Genomic DNA, 16,690 nt, shown 5'->3' on the forward strand with positions numbered 1-16,690 from the left:
AATCTTTGTGCACAATGTGGGGCTCAAACTCACAACCCTGAGATCAAGAGTCACATGCCCTGGTTTTAGCTTTTTTGACTCTCTTAATCTCCCTACCCTATGCATATGTCTGTCTTGCCAGTTTTTTGTATTATAATTGTTATTAGGTTATCTGCCCTCACTAGATTACTCTTTAGAGCGCAAGGATCATATTTATCTTTTTATCTACCTAGAACAATGCTAATTACTTAGGCACCAATAATTGAATGAATGAATTCCTACCTTCTATAGTGAGTATGAGAAGGGAACTATAATTAACCATAGTTATCTGAGAGAGCAGAACTTGAAAACTGTTATTTTTTTTTTTTAAGATTTTATTTATTTATTTGACAGAGAGAGACAGCCAGCGAGAGAGGGAACACAAGCAGGGGGAGTGGGAGAGGAAGAAGCAGGCTCCTAGCAAAGGAGCCTGACATGGGGCTCGATCCCAGAACCCCAGGATCACGCCCTGAGCTGAAGGCAGATGCTTAACGACGGCGCCACCCAGGCCCCCTGAAAACTGTTCTTAGAGTCAACCTACAGCAATCACCCTCAGCTGGTGGTCTGAAAGCCATCTTAGTTTTTATTATGTTTCATTAAATATTATTATTGTGGCTTTATGCAAGGGTGTTTGATTGATGATGCTTCCAGTATTGTTGTCTTAGTCTTAGATTGCTGTTTCTGCCTTCTGTCAGCAGGTGTGAGAGCAGATTGATTGACTTACTCATGACCATAATCGAAGGCAGTGTGTAACTTTCTCATGAGCTTCTTTCATTGGTTCAGCTGTTATAAAGTATCCTTCATTTCTTTAGTATAATGCATAATTAATTTTTACTGTGTTATTGTGTTGTTTACAGTGGAAAAAAAGAAGGAAACAATAACAGAGTCAGCTGGTCGACAACAAAAAAAGAAAATAGGTAAGATGAATTACTGATATACACCAAATTTAGAAAAAATAAATTTTGGAAATTTGGAAAATTTAAAATTGGAAAAAAATAAATTCTTAGGTGATGAAAATATAATAAAGTTGTTAACAGTGGTAATTCATGTTTGTATAATTTTGTGGTTTACAGAGCACTTGCATACATTATCTTACTTGATTCTCTCGTCCATTTTGTAGGGTAAATTCAAGCAGTTGCTACTGTTTGCTCTTAGCTTTTGAAATTTTACTTTTAGTAAAATAATGCTGACAGTTGTGGCTTTTGAACTTGGCTGAGGGTTCTTGGCATATTTGTAAAGTATTTTTTTCATATGAGATGATTATTTCCAAGTCTGAGTTACTTGTATTGTTGCCATGACTTCCTTACTGAGAATTGACTGGTGATGAAAATCCACCAGGGGGTAGGAAATTTACTGCTGAGTAATTTTTATCTGGTCTGAAAAGTAATGACATGTTTTTGGTTTTTCAGTGTAATTTAGAACTTAATTATAGAATGTAATTCTGTTCCAAAAAGACAATTTACAAATGATTAGATATGATTTATACTTTATGATGCTTCCTGACTCTGAAATTAGGAAAAAACTGTGAAACTGTGTTTTGTTCAGAAACTATGTCTCTACCTAGGTCACCGCCATTATATCCTAGGAGAGAATTCTACCAGGCTGGGCTATGGCACTGTCCTGTTCCGATTAAAGCTTTTGAATTTAGTGTTTCTGGTGTTTTCTAAATGGCCTACTCATTTGGTTCTGTGTCAGAATGCTACTGTATGTCTGCTCTGTGTCAGTTGCTCTGGTGGATCGTAGAGAAACAAAGTAGAAAAAATGCTATTAGGAGTCTGTCTAGAGACAGAAAACAGACCAGTGCAGTATGGTAAGTGTGTTTGTAGAGATAATTAAAAAAGTAAAGAGAAAGAGTATCTAAACCAAACTAGGGGATTAGGTTTTCTTGAAGAGATAATGTTTTAATTGAATCTTGAAGCTTTAGTGTGAATTACTTAAATAAAAATATAAATAAATAAAATAGTGGTCAAAATTTCTTGAGCAATTACCATATGCAACACACTGAGGTAAACACTTTGCATGTTTTAAAATTCTCTTAACAATTAATTGAATGTAGTAGTGAAGAATGTTACTTCATTTTTATAGATGAGGAAAAATGAAGCTTGAATTAAGTTATTTGCCCTTGGTCAGTCAGTCAGTGGTAGATGGGATTAAGTTAGTGGTAGAAAAGGGGTTTGGTCCTGGTCATTTGTAACTTTAGCATCCAGTTTTAAGCCTTGTACTTTCTAGGCATATACAAAACTATAGAGGGATCAAACAGGAAGGTGTATACCTGGAACTATAAATAGTGTAATATAACAAACAGAAGAAGGTATGTATAAAGTATAGACAGATGAGGCTAGAGAAATAAGTAGAGCCTGTTCATAAAGATCTTTATAAATTAAACTAAGGTAATGAGTTTAACTCGTATCCAGAAGGCTTTCCATCTTTCCATAACCATTAAAGGATTTAAGCAGAGGATTGACATCAGATTTTAAGGAAGAGAACTGTGGCAGTAGTTTGGAGATAAACGGGAGAGGGGATCATTCTGGAGACAGAAAGTCATGAGGCTTTTTAAGTATCTCAAGTGCAAAAAATAGCAAGGACCTGAACTTAGGTAGAGGCAGTAGTAATGGAATAGAAGGCATAGATTCAACTGATCTAGAGAAGTAGGAGTAACAGGACTTGATGACTGTTTAGATGTAGCCTGTGGAGAGAGGGATGAGTCTACAAAGAAGTTCAGATTTCTTTTTTTTTTTTTTTTTTTTTTTAAGATTTTATTCATTTATTTTAGAAAGAGACAGACAGCCAGTGAAAGAGGGAACAAGAGCAGGGGGAGTGGGAGAGGAAGAAGCAGGCTCCCAGCGGAGGAGCCTGATGCGAGGCTCGATCCAAGAACACCGGGATCACGCCCTGAGCCGAAGGCAGACGCTTAACGACTGAGCCACCCAGGCGCCCCAAGATTTCTGATTTGGAGAGGAAATATTGGAGGAGTAGCAAATTGGGATGGGTAATAAAAAGAGGATGATTTCAGGTTTGAACATGTTGGATTTGAAATGCTTGTGGAACTGTTTGGGACACAGTTGGATATATGGTTTAGGAGCTAGCAGAGGGATAAAGGTTATAAACAGATTTTAGAATCATATAATTTTAAGTAGTAATTGAGTTCACACACGGGGAGTTCATATACAGGGAGACTGTATAAAGTAAGAAAAGGGAAGGGCTGAGGATGGAGAGAGTCTTAAGGAAACAGAGGGAGCAGAAGTGGAGCTCTGCAAAAGTATTGCCAGAGAAGTCAGACAGGGTTTGTCATTGTAGCTGAGGGGAGAGTTTCGGGGGACAGAGAGGGTCCAAGGTGTTAAATGTCTAAGGCAAAATGGTATTGTTAGTGATGTAGCAAGAATGATTTCAGTGGCGTGATGGGGGACAGAAGCCAGATTGTCTAGATGAGGAGGTACTGCATGGTGAGGAAGTGAAGACATTGAACACGGATCATTCTTTCAAGTAGCTTTGCTATAAAGGATAGGAAAGGTATAAAAACGGAAGGCAGATTACTCTCTGCCCTTAAATTGGCAACACAAATCATCTAAAATGTAAATTACCTTAACATGGAATGCAACCTTGGAATATTTTGCTCACCAAAAAATATCAGAAGTTAAGAGAAATAATGCCTGTGAAGTGTTGGTTATCAACATCTTATCAGGAGTTACAAGATGTAATGTTTATGAGAAGTTTAAAAGACGATTTATCCATGCTCTAGATTTGTAAATTTTACTCTGAGATTAAGCCAGACTATTGGGAATCTGTAAAGCTAAACTGCATTATTCTGGACTCCCTAAAATTGCTTCTGCTCTATTTCACCTTGACATATGTACTATTAGGCATGTTGTGAAAAACCCAGCCAGATACAATTTTTTGTACTGCTACTGTGGAATACTTTTGGGGATATTTTACAACATCACAATGCTCTCTTGATGAACAATTATGGAAACTTTCTATTCATTTTCAGTGTCAAGAAAAGCAGCGTTAGGGGCGCCTGCTGGCTCAGTTGGTAGAGTGTGCAACCCTTTCATGTCTGGGTTAAGTTTGAGCCCCACATTGGGTATAGAGATTACTTAAAATAGTAAAAAAGAAAGGAAGGAAGGGAGGAAAGCAGTGATTCTCATAAATAATTGATTTACTTTTATTTTATGGGCTTTGCCTGAACTGATGGGTTTTTCCCCCTTTGAGCTAGTTGCTGATAAGCGTAGAGTCAGATTTGCTGTTCATCTCCAACAACTTTACCCAACCAATTCAAAGTATTTCTGTGAATTGACTCTATCTACAGGTTTGTTTTTATGCAACTCTTACTTTCCCTTTCCTCAGGTCCCCGCTTGAGCTTCTTTACAAGAATATAGACAGTAGTTGGGGGGAAGGTGACTCCGCTGCACTGAAGAAAGGAAGTTTTCAGTAGGAGGGGAGTGCACAGCGTAGCGATAGGGTTTCAAAGAAGCAAAATGCCACTGATTTTACTAGGTGAAGCTTTTTGATAATGGTCTTGAGTAGAACCATTCATTCGAAGCTGAAATGTCTTATATTTGAACTGATGATTTTAGGTTCTCCATTTTTTTTAAAGATTTATTTATTATTTGAGAAAGAGAGCACATGCATGCATGGGGGAGGGGCAGAGGGAGAGGGAGAGAGAGAATCTCAAGCAGACTCCCCACTGAGCACAGAACCTGTCATCGTGGGACTCGATCGCAGGACCCTGAGATCATGACCTGAGCTGAAATTGAGTCAGATGCTTAACTGAGCGACCCAGGCACCCCTTAGGTCCCCCCCACTTTTTTTTTTTTAAAGATTTTATCTATTTTTATCTGAAAGAGTGAGAGAGTGAGCTTGGGGGGATGGGCAGAGGGAGAGGGAGAAGCAGGTTCCCCACTGAGCAGGGAGCCTGGTGGGGCACTTAACTGACTGAGCTACCCAGGCACCCCTGGGTTTCCCATTCTTAATTTCAGGTGCAGATGTTTTGGCTGTTTTACATTTCCCTCTCACAGAAGAGGAACAATTTTACTTTTGATAATGAATTTTATTTAGGTCTTTTGGCTACATACAAGTTACCTCAAGTAATGAGGGATTTATTTTCAGAATATATGGGATCCAAAACTCAGGAAACAGTGAAGTAACTGGTTCCAGGAAGGCAGGAACTGTTAAAGCAAGTCTGGTAGGCAGAACAAGGCCTGAAATGAAGTCAGACAGTGGATTCCAATATCTTTAAGGCTGCGCTATTAATTAATTATTTTTTAGAGAGGGGGAGTGGTAGGGGAGGGGCAGAGGGAGAGGGAAAGAGAATCTTAAGCAGGCTCCACGCTGTGATTTGGAGCTCAGTCTCACAACCCTGAGATCATGACCTGAGCTGAAATCGAGAGACAGACACTTAACCCACTCAGCCACCCAGGCACCCCTGAGGCTGCACTATTAATGTATACTTCTCTTTTTGTTGTTCAACTTCCCCCACTTTCTCTATAGTGTTTTTCTAGCATTTAGGTTTTGCCTACACATAACTTTGGCTTGTGTCCTAGGGTTCTTCCTATGTCAGTATTACCCGTAAGGTGCTCTGTAGACCCCCTACATCAGTATTGCTTGAGATATTCGTTAAGATTGAAGGGTTCTGAGTCTTCCTCCCAGACTACTAATCAGAATCTCTGGATGTGGGACCCAGGAATCTGCTGTTTTAACAAGCTTCTCAGATATTCTTAGACAAACTCAAGTTTGAGAGCCAGTGCTATATGATAATTTTTCTGTTTCTGCTCCCACAATTAGTTGATTTACTATTCCAAGATTTTCTGGTTTAAATTTCTGAGAGAAGGAATCTGGTTGGCTTGGCTCATCTCTGTGCACCATAGGTCATGAGAAAGCGCATGGATTGGCTGCCTTTTAGGTCAGTAGTGGCAGGGCAGGGGTGATAGGAATCTTTGAAAGGCTGACCCTCAACAAAGACTATGGTAAGAGGCAGATATCCCCAGAAGATGTCTGGGGAGGGGAGGGCAGGCATTCCAGAGCTTGACTGAGTACAGGCTGGGTATCTCTTTTCTTAGTAACTTAGAGATGTGGGAGGAAATTTTTGAAATTTAATTTATTTTGGGCCCTGAATTTATATATTCATTCTAGGCCTTTATCTATACTATTTGGATTTTCTATAAAAGAAGACTGCCTCAGGCATTTTGTTTAAATTCTGCTTCCACTCCATGAACAAATCTACATGAAATTTCAAGGGTATATTAATTGGTTTTCCATTCAAGACAACTCAGAATGTCGAACTGCTATGGGATACCTAATTCTTTTAATCTATAGACCCGTACCTGCTATTTTGATCATCTCTTCCTTATTTGCAAATATTCTCCATCTCCCAAACTGCTGGTTGGATCTGACCACCCAGTTGCCTCCAGTGTTGATTTCCGTTCTTTGACAGAAAAGACACTGGTTATTGACTAAGGTAAATGATGAAGTGTTCCTTTCTTAAATAAATTATGTTATCTTATAGTACACAGCCTAATGCTGTCAAAAATGTGTAATAGATTGGCTTAAAAGTCTGTTCATTGTGTGGTCAGAATAGATGTCATCACTGCTCCTAGCTGATTCCCACAGCTACAAGAAATATAGCCTCCTTTTAATTGAGTATTCCCTTTTAGAATTTAAATTTTTCCCTTTGCCTGACATCTGGAATAATAAGTCATTCTAAAACATAAATGCATCTTCTTCATATTTCTAGTTCTTCTCTCCATGAAGTTTCCTCGGCTTTCTTAGAGGTTGTATTCCCAAAATTCAGTAGTAAGAGGATGTATAGAATTCTTACCAAATGGAGGGATTAAGGCATGATTTTCCCCTGTATTAATTCTGAAGATTCCTGCTAATAAACAATTTACATTATCTTTTCAGAATAAATTGCTTGCATTTATTTTACCTGCTTATATGATACTTTTAGGAATTATTCCTCTGGGGAAACACAATTTCTTTTTAAGGGGAAAGCAGCTTCTTTTTAAAAAAGGTATTTTTTTCTGTTTTGTTCTTTCTTTTGCCACACCATGTTTTGTTGGAGATTGGGTTTTTCTCGCTCTTTCTGGGCTATGAGGTTCTTTCCAGACTACTTCATAGCAAATTGGGTCTGGAGCATCACCTCCCACTGGAACCCGAAGATCTAGGAGGAGCTTTGGTCCTGTGACTAGGCTTTCAATGGATTTGCCAAAGCAGCTCTACCCAGTCTGGGCCCCGAGATCATCTCAGATACCCAGTGAAGAGAATTCCCAGGAAGGCTCAGCTGCCTCTCAGACTATCTGTGAAGTATTAATAAAGAACCTTGGTAAATTGACTCTCAACCCTAGTATCAAACTCCCTTCCCCTCTACCCGAATATCCATCCCAACAGCAGGATAGAGAGAAGAAACCACAGGGGCTTGTTGACCGCATCCTCAGCAGCAGCAGGAGGGGTGGAGTAAGGAGTTTGTTAACTGCTTGGAGAGAAAGGATGGAAAGCATGATACGATTGATTCAGTACCAGCGCTACCTCAACCAGCTGTCCAAGCTTCAAAAAGATCGACAGCAGAAGGAAATTGAGGGTGAATCAAGAGTGGAAAGATTTAGATGTAGCTGTCATTATTGCCTGTATCATAAAGATCTTTCTGAGGATAGCAGCATGGAGAATAACTATGACATGGAGCCAATGTAAACATTAACTTTATTCTTGTACTGTTTCTTCTTGCTAGTAATTTTAGGATCGTTTTGCAGCAGCTTGGGAAAGCTGTTTTATGTTAGGGCAAACTGTATAATATTTTGATAATCTATGATATATGGTCTGTCTTTTTTGTATCTTTTCTGTCTTGATACCAGTAATTTTGTGGAATACTGTAGTTTGCATTTAAATGACTTCAGTGTAGTTCCACTTTTTGATTTGACCTAAGGAAGCACTAATAGGTTTTGAGTGGCGCCTGTGTGTTTGAGAGGCCTGAAGTCATTAAGATAAAACCTAAGATCAAAAATCGGAAGCCCGTTAACTTGTGCAGAAGGAATACACAGCAATCATTGGCTGGTTTGGTTAGAGCGTAATTAGGCAGGGTGTGTACGCTAGATTTTCTGGTTTCCAACAATTGAATTGTAATAAAATTTTTTTGATGTGCTGTTTCAGTTTTCAGTAGCAAATGTTTTTGTAGAGGATCTTATTAAAATTGAGACTTATTTGAATACCTCTTAAAAAAAAGAAAAAAGGTACTGTTTTCAATATGGTTTATTAGAACTTGGGTTATTCTCATATAAACCACGTATTATGTGGTTGTATTGACAGGCTAGTCTCCATAAACTTATCTAACCCAGAATGGAACATAAAAGCTTAATTCTTAGGAATAATTGTTTTCGTTTTGGGGTGTGGTTTGTTTTTTTTTTTTTTTTTTTTGGTAATATTGGTAACTAAAAGCAAAATTGAATGTGAAATAACATTTTAAAATTCATTTAAACCATGGAGGCTTAAAGAAAAGTAGATTTTTGGGGGCGCCTGGGTGGCTCAGTCGTTAAGCATCTGCCTTCGGCTCAGGGCGTGATCCCAGCGTTCTGGGATTGAGCCCCACATCAGGCTCCTCTGCTGGGAGCCTGCTTCTTCCTCTCCCACTCCTTCTGCTTGTGTTCCCTCTCTCGCTGGCTGTCTCTCTCTCTGTCAAGTAAATAAATAAATCTTTTTTTAAAAAACAGATTTTTAAAAAAATTTATTTATTCATTCTACAGAGAGAGAGTACAAGCAGGTAAAGTGGCAGGCGGAGAGGGAGAAGGAGAAGCAGGCGCCGATGTGGGGCTCGATCCCAGGACCCTGGGATCATGACCTGAGCCAAAGGCAGACCCTTAACTGAGCCACCCAGGCGCCCCAGGAAAGTAGATTTAATCATGAAGTAAAAGGTAGAAACTTTAAAAGGGTGTTTTAAGGACTTTTAAAGACTTAAACTTTCCACTTCTCATTGTGTCTAATAGAATATCCTTGCAAAACCTGAATAATGTATTTTAAAATAATGAGAATGAATAACTGAAACAAATCTTTGCCCAGCAGTTATTAGAGTCAAGGTTTGGTAGTCATAATAGAAGAGAGAGAGAGGAGTTCAATGATTTTCTAAGAGTTGAAAGAAAAAGAACGTTAAAAGAACATGTGTGGTGAGAGAGAGAATATGAATATGAACATCTGAGATGCGATGAACAGAGTTGGGAGTGGAGAAAAATGAAAATGGAAAGACTTTGGATCAGGCATTTCCCCAGCAGCCATTTCAAGGTATCATCAGTTTTGGGGGTTTAGTGGGAAGAAGGGAAGGTATATAAAGCTAAATGTGGCTTTATGGGGATATTTAGAAGTTTATTGTTTATAACTTGGGGAGTGGCTGAAATTGTTTCCCTACTGATAACATTTCCATTAGATCAGATTTGCTCTGTCCCAAATGCGCATTTTTGGATTTCTGAGGACGGTGATATTGTCTAGGACATTTGAATATTAACTTCTTTGTTTTTGTAATGTTTATGCTTCTTGAGGCATCTTAGCATTTCCTACCCACAAACAGATCAGGTTCATTTCAGATGAAATTTTGCATGTATAATGTAATGTTTCCCTGTTAAATATATTTGTTTAGTTTGTTGTTTCTTTATTCTGTTTCTCCTTTTTGTCCCTTTTCTCTACAGAGGCATCTTTTTAAAAAATCAACTTAACCTTTTTATATACTATCTTTTTTTTTTTTTTAAAGATTTTATTTATTTATGTGATAGAGAGACAGCCAGCGAGAGAGGGAACACAGCAGGGGAGTGGGAAAGGAAGAAGCAGGCTCCCAGTGGAGGAGCCCGATGTGGGACTCGATCCCGGAACGCCGGGATCACGCCCTGAGCCGAAGGCAGACGCTTAACGACTGCACTACCCAGGCGCCCCTATATACTATCTTTTTTGTTCTCTTCTGTTGGGAATGGTCCCTAGTGAAAAGTGAAATCACTAGCGTATATAACACACACCTTTCAGGTAGCTTCAGACGTAATCAGCTGTTACTGTCCATGAGTAAAATCCCTGTGCTAAGAGTTAGTCTTAGCTTCCTCTGCTCTCGCATCTGAGTAAATCTTGTGCAGCTGACAGTGCTGTGCCACGGATTTATTAGAGATAGGTCGGAGGTGAATATTTATATCTTTCACCTCCTCCAAAACCAAGTGAATATTAATTTATTTTTTAATTATTTGACACCAACTAAAACTACTTTGTGTGTGGTGGTAGTACTTTATAACAATCTGAATTGAAGAATCGTCAGGAACCATAGGAGTGTTGGTGTATAGCATAATCCTGTGCTGCTGTAGTCTTATTAAGCCGTGTAGACACTGTCTACCTTGGTAATAATTACGGTTATTGTTTCTGTGTGGACTTAGCTTCAAAAAAACTATGTCACCTCAGTTTGCTCTCAACTTTTAGTCTCTTTGTGCTTTTTCTGTCTATTCAGGCTATCAGCTTCATCGTAAAGGACTACCCCCCACCCCCAAAAAAGGGACTACTTTCCCTAGAAAAGGATTTTTGGTATGCTGTATCTTTAGATCAGGTTTTATTATACTGTTAAATCACTCATGAAACAATATTGAGCACATACTACAATATTAGCAACTAACTACATGCCAGTTACTGAGGATACAGAGATGAAGAAGGCATAGAGATTCCTTGGTCTCCAGGAACCTGCCATCTAGTTGGTTTGTTGGGTATATAAATAGATGATTATAAGAGAATGTACAAATTTAGTATAATGATAAAGATGTGCATGGAATATTCTGGAAGCATAAAGAAAGGACTTTTAATCCAGTGTCTAATATAGCAGCCATTAGCTACATTTGGCTTTTTAAATTAATTTAAGTTCAATGAAGTTAAAATTTTAGTTCCTCAATCACACTAGCCACATTTTATTTGCTCAGGAGCCACATGTAATTAATGACTACTGTATTGACAGGACAGATACAGAATACCTTCGTATTATAGAAAGCTCTATAGAATATTATTGACTAAGGAGTCAGGATTTTAAAAAGGAGTTGACAGAGAGCTGAGGCTTAAAAGTTGGGTACTAGGTAGCCGGGAAGAGGTTGGATAGGGACAGAATAAAACGTTCTAGGTAGATGCCAGTTGGTTGAGACTGAGGAGTTTTTTGGGATGTGTGGGTTTTAGAGCTAAAACTGGAACAGTCCTGGGAAAACTGGAACAGTTGGTCACCCAAGTAGAAAGGACTTCATGAACAAAGACGCTGGATCTAGAGAAAAGCTTCACATAGCAGCTTACATTTCTTTGGTGTTGTAGGAACATAACAGTTCATGTGAGGGATTGGAAATGAGGCTGCAAGGACAGACATCAGACTTGCAAGTGACTGGAACATGACCTTGTAAGGGATGAAAGGCCATGCCAGAATTTTAAGCTGGGGGGGTATCATAATTCTGGTCAGTTTTACATTTTAGGTAGATCTGATGGGCAGCTATGTGGAAGATGAATTCGAGGGAGCAAGTTTGGTGGCAGTGAGATGCTAGGAGACTTGAAGTAATATAGGTAAATAAATTAGAAATCCTAAGGACATGGTGGTGAGGTAGAGAGTTTCATAAATATTTATGAGTTATGTGGGGCTCCTGGGGGGCTCAGTCAGTTAAGCGTTCGACTCTTGGTTTTGGCTCTGGTCATGATCTCTGAGTCCTAGGATCCAGCCCTGCATCAGGCTCCCTGCTCAGTGGGGAGTTGGCTTGAGATTCCCTTCCCTTTCCCCCTCTATGTAGTAGATAATCAGTAAGTATTTGTTGAATAAATTAATCCTGGTGATAATAATACATGATCAAAGAGAGCAGTAGCATAGTGTACATAGAGATTATTGGCTTGGGAGTTGGGAAACTTGGATTCTAGTGCTGGCTTTGCCATAGAAAGCTCACGGGGTCTCTACCAAGTCACTTCCCCTAAGCAGGACCTCAGTTTCTTCCTGGAAACAATGAAATCCCTTACGCTGATGGAATACAGCAAATAAGGGCATTAATGTACAGTTGAGACTTCTTTAAGCAGTTTGGGTTGTGTGTATATAACAACTTTTCTTAAAATATATGTGAAATTTTCTAGCTTTCTAAGTGACTTACCTAGAAAACTATGCTTGTTTTTAGAGTAATTAGTCTGTAGTATGAAAGAACCTGAATTTTAAATTTGTCTTGATTGGCTTTTACTTTTAGACTCTGCTCTCTTGAAGAAACTGAAAGGGGAAAAAACGTAAGAGATGAGTGGTTCATATTTGAAACCTAAGTACAATCATTATGTTTACACTTTCCATCAGTGTAGTATAAAAGTATATCTTAATGTACACAGTTAAGACACTTAATACCAGAGGTAATTTTTAATTAATCTTTAAAGATTTTTATTTAAATTGAAATATTTGGGACATCTGGGTGACTCAGTTGGTTAAGTGGCTGCCTTCGGCTCAGGTCATGATCCTGGGATCCTGGGATTGAGTCCTGCGTCAGGCTCACTGCTCAGTGGGGAGTCTGCTTCTCCCTCAGCCTGCTGCTCCCCCTCCTTATACATGCTCTCTCTCTCTCTGTCTGACAAATGGATAAGTAAAATCTTTTTTTTTAAATAAATAAATAAACAAACAAATAAATAAATAAATATTTTGGTGCTCTGCTGCATTTGAATTTTCTGCTAATATAAAGTATACAGTATCACAGGTATTCAGCTCATCTTGTTATTAAGTGGTACTGAGACAGAAGTGCTTTTATAGTCACCAGTCAGTGACAGTTTAACATCTGCTTTGTTCTCAGTATTGTGTATATTAACCAGTTTGTTCATTCTTTTCAGAAAGGCAAGAAGAGAAACTGAAAAATAACAACAGAGACCTATCCATGGTAAGAGTCTGAAGATTAATAGTGTGGTAACCACAAAATGTTCTATAGCAAAAGACTCCGATTTGCGTTAAATACATTGTCCTTACCTTTTCAGAAATTCACCTGATAATGTCATGGGTGTTCCTGGACCAGATGGAAGTGAAAATATGCTCTTGGGCTTAAACTTCATTTCAGTAATAAGAGAAGCTCTCTCAGGCTGTCTCGGGGGTCATAGTTTGTCCCTTTCTCACAGTTCTTGATTAGCTTTGCCCTTCTGTTTCAAATGAAGTAGTCTGTTTTCTTTTTTTCTCATGTCATTGCTGAATCTTTGGTTTTCTGGTGACCTGTGTCACGCCAGTATCTGAGTTGGAGCATTATAGATGGCCTTTATTGTTGCCTTTGTTCTTTAAGAAGCCTTTTGTTCTGTGTGTCAGGCATACTATAAAGTGTAAAGGAAAATGATTTTATTACCCATCGACTCATCATTTATAAAGAGTAGAGTTTATTCAAGAGTTTTTCTAAGGCATAGGTAGGCTAATTATATGGCTTGACCAATTTTTCTGTTTAATTTCTGTGTGTTTAACACAGGACATCTGAATGGTGTAACAGTTGTCTTTGTTTTCTGAGACCTTTGCTGTATTGTGTTTCTTGCAGTTCTTATTGAGTAAGGCTGTAATTTAGCAGTGCATCTTTTTGAAAAAAGCTTTTCTGTTGACATAGTTGTTAAGTGTTTATAAGACCAAATTTGGAAACTACAGAAAGAAGAGAGAAAAATTGCTGATAAACCTGTCATCCAGGGGCCCAGGTTAGCTCAGTCAGAAGACCATGCGACTCTTGATCTCAGGGTCATGAGTTCGAGCCCCACTTTGGGTGTAGAAATTACTTAAAAATAAAATCTTAAAAAAAAAAAAAAAAAAGAACTGTCATCCGGAGATAACAACTGTTAATCTTACATCTTTATGATCTTTTGTTTATTTATACTTTTACCACATATGTAATTAAGAAGTTAGCTGCAAGTAACAGAATACCTAGCTAACAATGACTTAAACAGATAAAGATTTTTTTTACTTGTTCAAGAAGTCCAGAGGTTGGTAGTCCTGGGCTGGGGTAGCAGTTCAGTATTGTTATTAAGGATTTAGGTTAGCCATTCTTAGATTGTGGTGGTTTGGTTATTTGATGGCACTTTATCCTTTGTCTTCAGGCATTATGTTCTTCATTCCAGGCAAGAAGAATGGGCAAAGACCTAAAGGGATACTGGCCAAGTTTGTCCCTTTTAAAAGTGGCATTCAGTACTTGTACTTGTAACTCACTGGCCAGAACTGGGTCACATGGCCACCCCAATACTATTCATCAGAAGGGGGCAAGGAGAAGGGCTTGGAGGTGGAGGGTGGGTTAGCCAATAAACAACTTTTTGCCATGGAGTGCCTTTTAAACATGACATGAAACCGAAATTTTTGGGTGTGCCTTAGTAGTGGTTTTCTTCAGTGTGAAATGACAATTTGTTGGTCTCTTTACAGGTCCGAATGAAATCCATGTTTGCAATTGGCTTTTGTTTTACTGCCCTAATGGGAATGTTCAATTCCATGTGAGTATCCTTTAATAATATGGTTTTACCTAACTGTTGTCCTATAAGTGTATTTGTGAGCAATTAACTTTTTTTTTTTTTAAGATTTTATTTATTTATTTGAGAGAGAGAGAGCAAGCACGTGCGGAGGGCAGAGGGAGAGGGCGAAACAGGCTCCCTGCTGAGCAGGGAGTCTGATGTGGGACTCGATCCCAGGACCCTCAGATCATGACCTGAGTCGAAGGCAGATGCTTAACTGACTGAGCCAACCAGGCGCCCCCAGCAATTACTCTTTTGGTAATATTTTATTTTGATACTTCAAATTTACAGAAAGGTTGCAAGAATAATATATCCATTATCCAGATTCACAGTTGTTAATATTTTGCTCTGTTTTCTTTCTCTTTCTGCCTCTCCATATCATCTTTGTACTCATTCATACATACATTATGTATTTTTCTTAATTATTCAAGAGTATGTTATGGAGTTCATGCCCCTTTATCCGTAGCTACTAAAATGTGTGGGATTTTTTTTTTTTTTAAGATTTTATTTATTAACTTGGCAGAGAGAGACCACAAGCAGAGGGATCCACAGAGGGTGAGGGAGAGCACCAGAGGGAGAGGGGAAGCAGACTCTGCACTGAGCAGGGAGCCCAATGTGGGGCTCGATCCTAGGACCCTGGGATCATGACTTGAACTGAAGGCAGATTCTTAACTGATTGAGCCATTCAGGCCCCCCATAACTACTAAAGTGTATATTTTCTAAGAACATGGACATTCTCTTATATAACTTCAATTACCAAAATCAAGGAAATTCAATTTTGAGAGAATGCAATTACAACTTTCTCACCCTCTTTAATATCAAGGATCTTTAATGTATAAGTTAAAGACCCAGGTATTATAGAGCCTCTAAAAAGAATTTAATATGTCTTCTGTGTTTTTAAGTTACTTACCAGCATACTGGTTCAAAATGAAGGTAGTCATAGAGTGAAGTTTGACTCTTAAAATAGAGGCTTAACATAACGATAAAGTAAGTTACTGTTGTCTAAATTGGCAGATAGCAGATCTGAGTAATTGTGGAACTGCTTTTGACAGAAACTGGGAAATTATCCAAAGATGACAAGAAGTCCTTAATTACATTTCAAGGCCCACCTGAATCATCCCACAGGAATGAGAATTTCCCTCACTTCCTCTTTTCCTTCCTGTCTTCCTATTCTTCCTCCCCCACTTCATTTCTGTCTGTCTCTCCCTCTCCCTGCACCTCCCCCCTTCCTCCAGTCCATTCTTCCCTCCCCACCAGTTCAGTGCCTATGTTGTGCCAGGCATTGTGCTAGTATCAGCATATAACAAATAAGGTGTGGCCCCTGCCCTCAGTAATAATCAATTTTATTGGAAGAAAGGATAGATGAGCAAATACATTGATGGATGCTATAATAGAAATCTGTGTGAAGTGCAGTTTGGGGAAAAGAAGTGAGTGGCAATTTTTACTTAGGTGAGGGACTAGATGCAGTATCTAGATGGTTTTAATGTAAAATTTCCTTTTAACTAATGATTACTAAAGTTATAGACCCTTAGAGCTGAAGGGGACCTTTGGAAGGTGAAATAACTTGCCTAAGGTATCTAGAAGTCTCCTGATTTCTGGCTTGTAATTCTAAACTCAATACTCTTTCCATCCTGCCGTACTTTCTCTCATATCTTGGGTACATATCCTCATGAGCTACCAGGCAAAGCAAACACTGAAAGGTTTTATAGTTAACTACTGAGTGTCCATGGTACAACTCAAATACTCAAATATTCTTCCTAAAGTGTTGCCTTCTGGACAGTATAGAGCCGGCTAACTACTCATCTGTACTTTTTAAATTTGATGCTTAACTTCTGTTTACTTTTCTCATACTTCTGATGTTTTAAATAATATTTTTTAAATTTTTTTAAAATAATATTTTTAAGGTTAGTGTTATGTCTGTGTGTCTGTTCTGATTAGCCTCAGCTTGATTGTGTGATTTTTGTGACAGATTTGAGTCCTGCTTTGCTAGAGATTCAGCATTTTATTTTATTCCTTAATCTGATGTTCCTTTACTAAACTTGTATTTATGTCCCCTTCTACTAGACTGTAAGTTCCTTATAGTCTTCCCATGTAACAGTTTTTATATCCTTAGGGTTTTAGGGCTTATATAGATGTTTACTGAATAAATTTAAAGATATTTGTAAATACACAGCCCAGTTTCTTCCGTCATGGTTTCTGTACTATTCTGAGGTAAGGATTTGATGCC

At 38.5% G+C, this 16,690-nt stretch overlaps 1 protein-coding gene across 1 annotated transcript in view; it reads left to right on the forward strand.

Annotated features, from left to right (window-relative positions):
• TMCO1 (transmembrane and coiled-coil domains 1) overlaps positions 1–16,690 on the forward strand; it is a 53,370-nt gene that overhangs the window by 4,941 nt on the left and 31,739 nt on the right. The window contains exons 3-5 of the mRNA XM_026517266.4: positions 876–935; positions 12,835–12,881; positions 14,378–14,445. Of these exons, the coding sequence (XP_026373051.1) occupies positions 876–935; positions 12,835–12,881; positions 14,378–14,445 (175 nt within the window). The remainder of the gene's footprint in view (positions 1–875; positions 936–12,834; positions 12,882–14,377; positions 14,446–16,690) is intronic.

The sequence above is a fragment of the Ursus arctos genome, unplaced genomic scaffold (genome assembly GCF_023065955.2).
Source record: "Ursus arctos isolate Adak ecotype North America unplaced genomic scaffold, UrsArc2.0 scaffold_2, whole genome shotgun sequence".
Lineage (NCBI taxonomy): Eukaryota > Metazoa > Chordata > Mammalia > Carnivora > Ursidae > Ursus > Ursus arctos.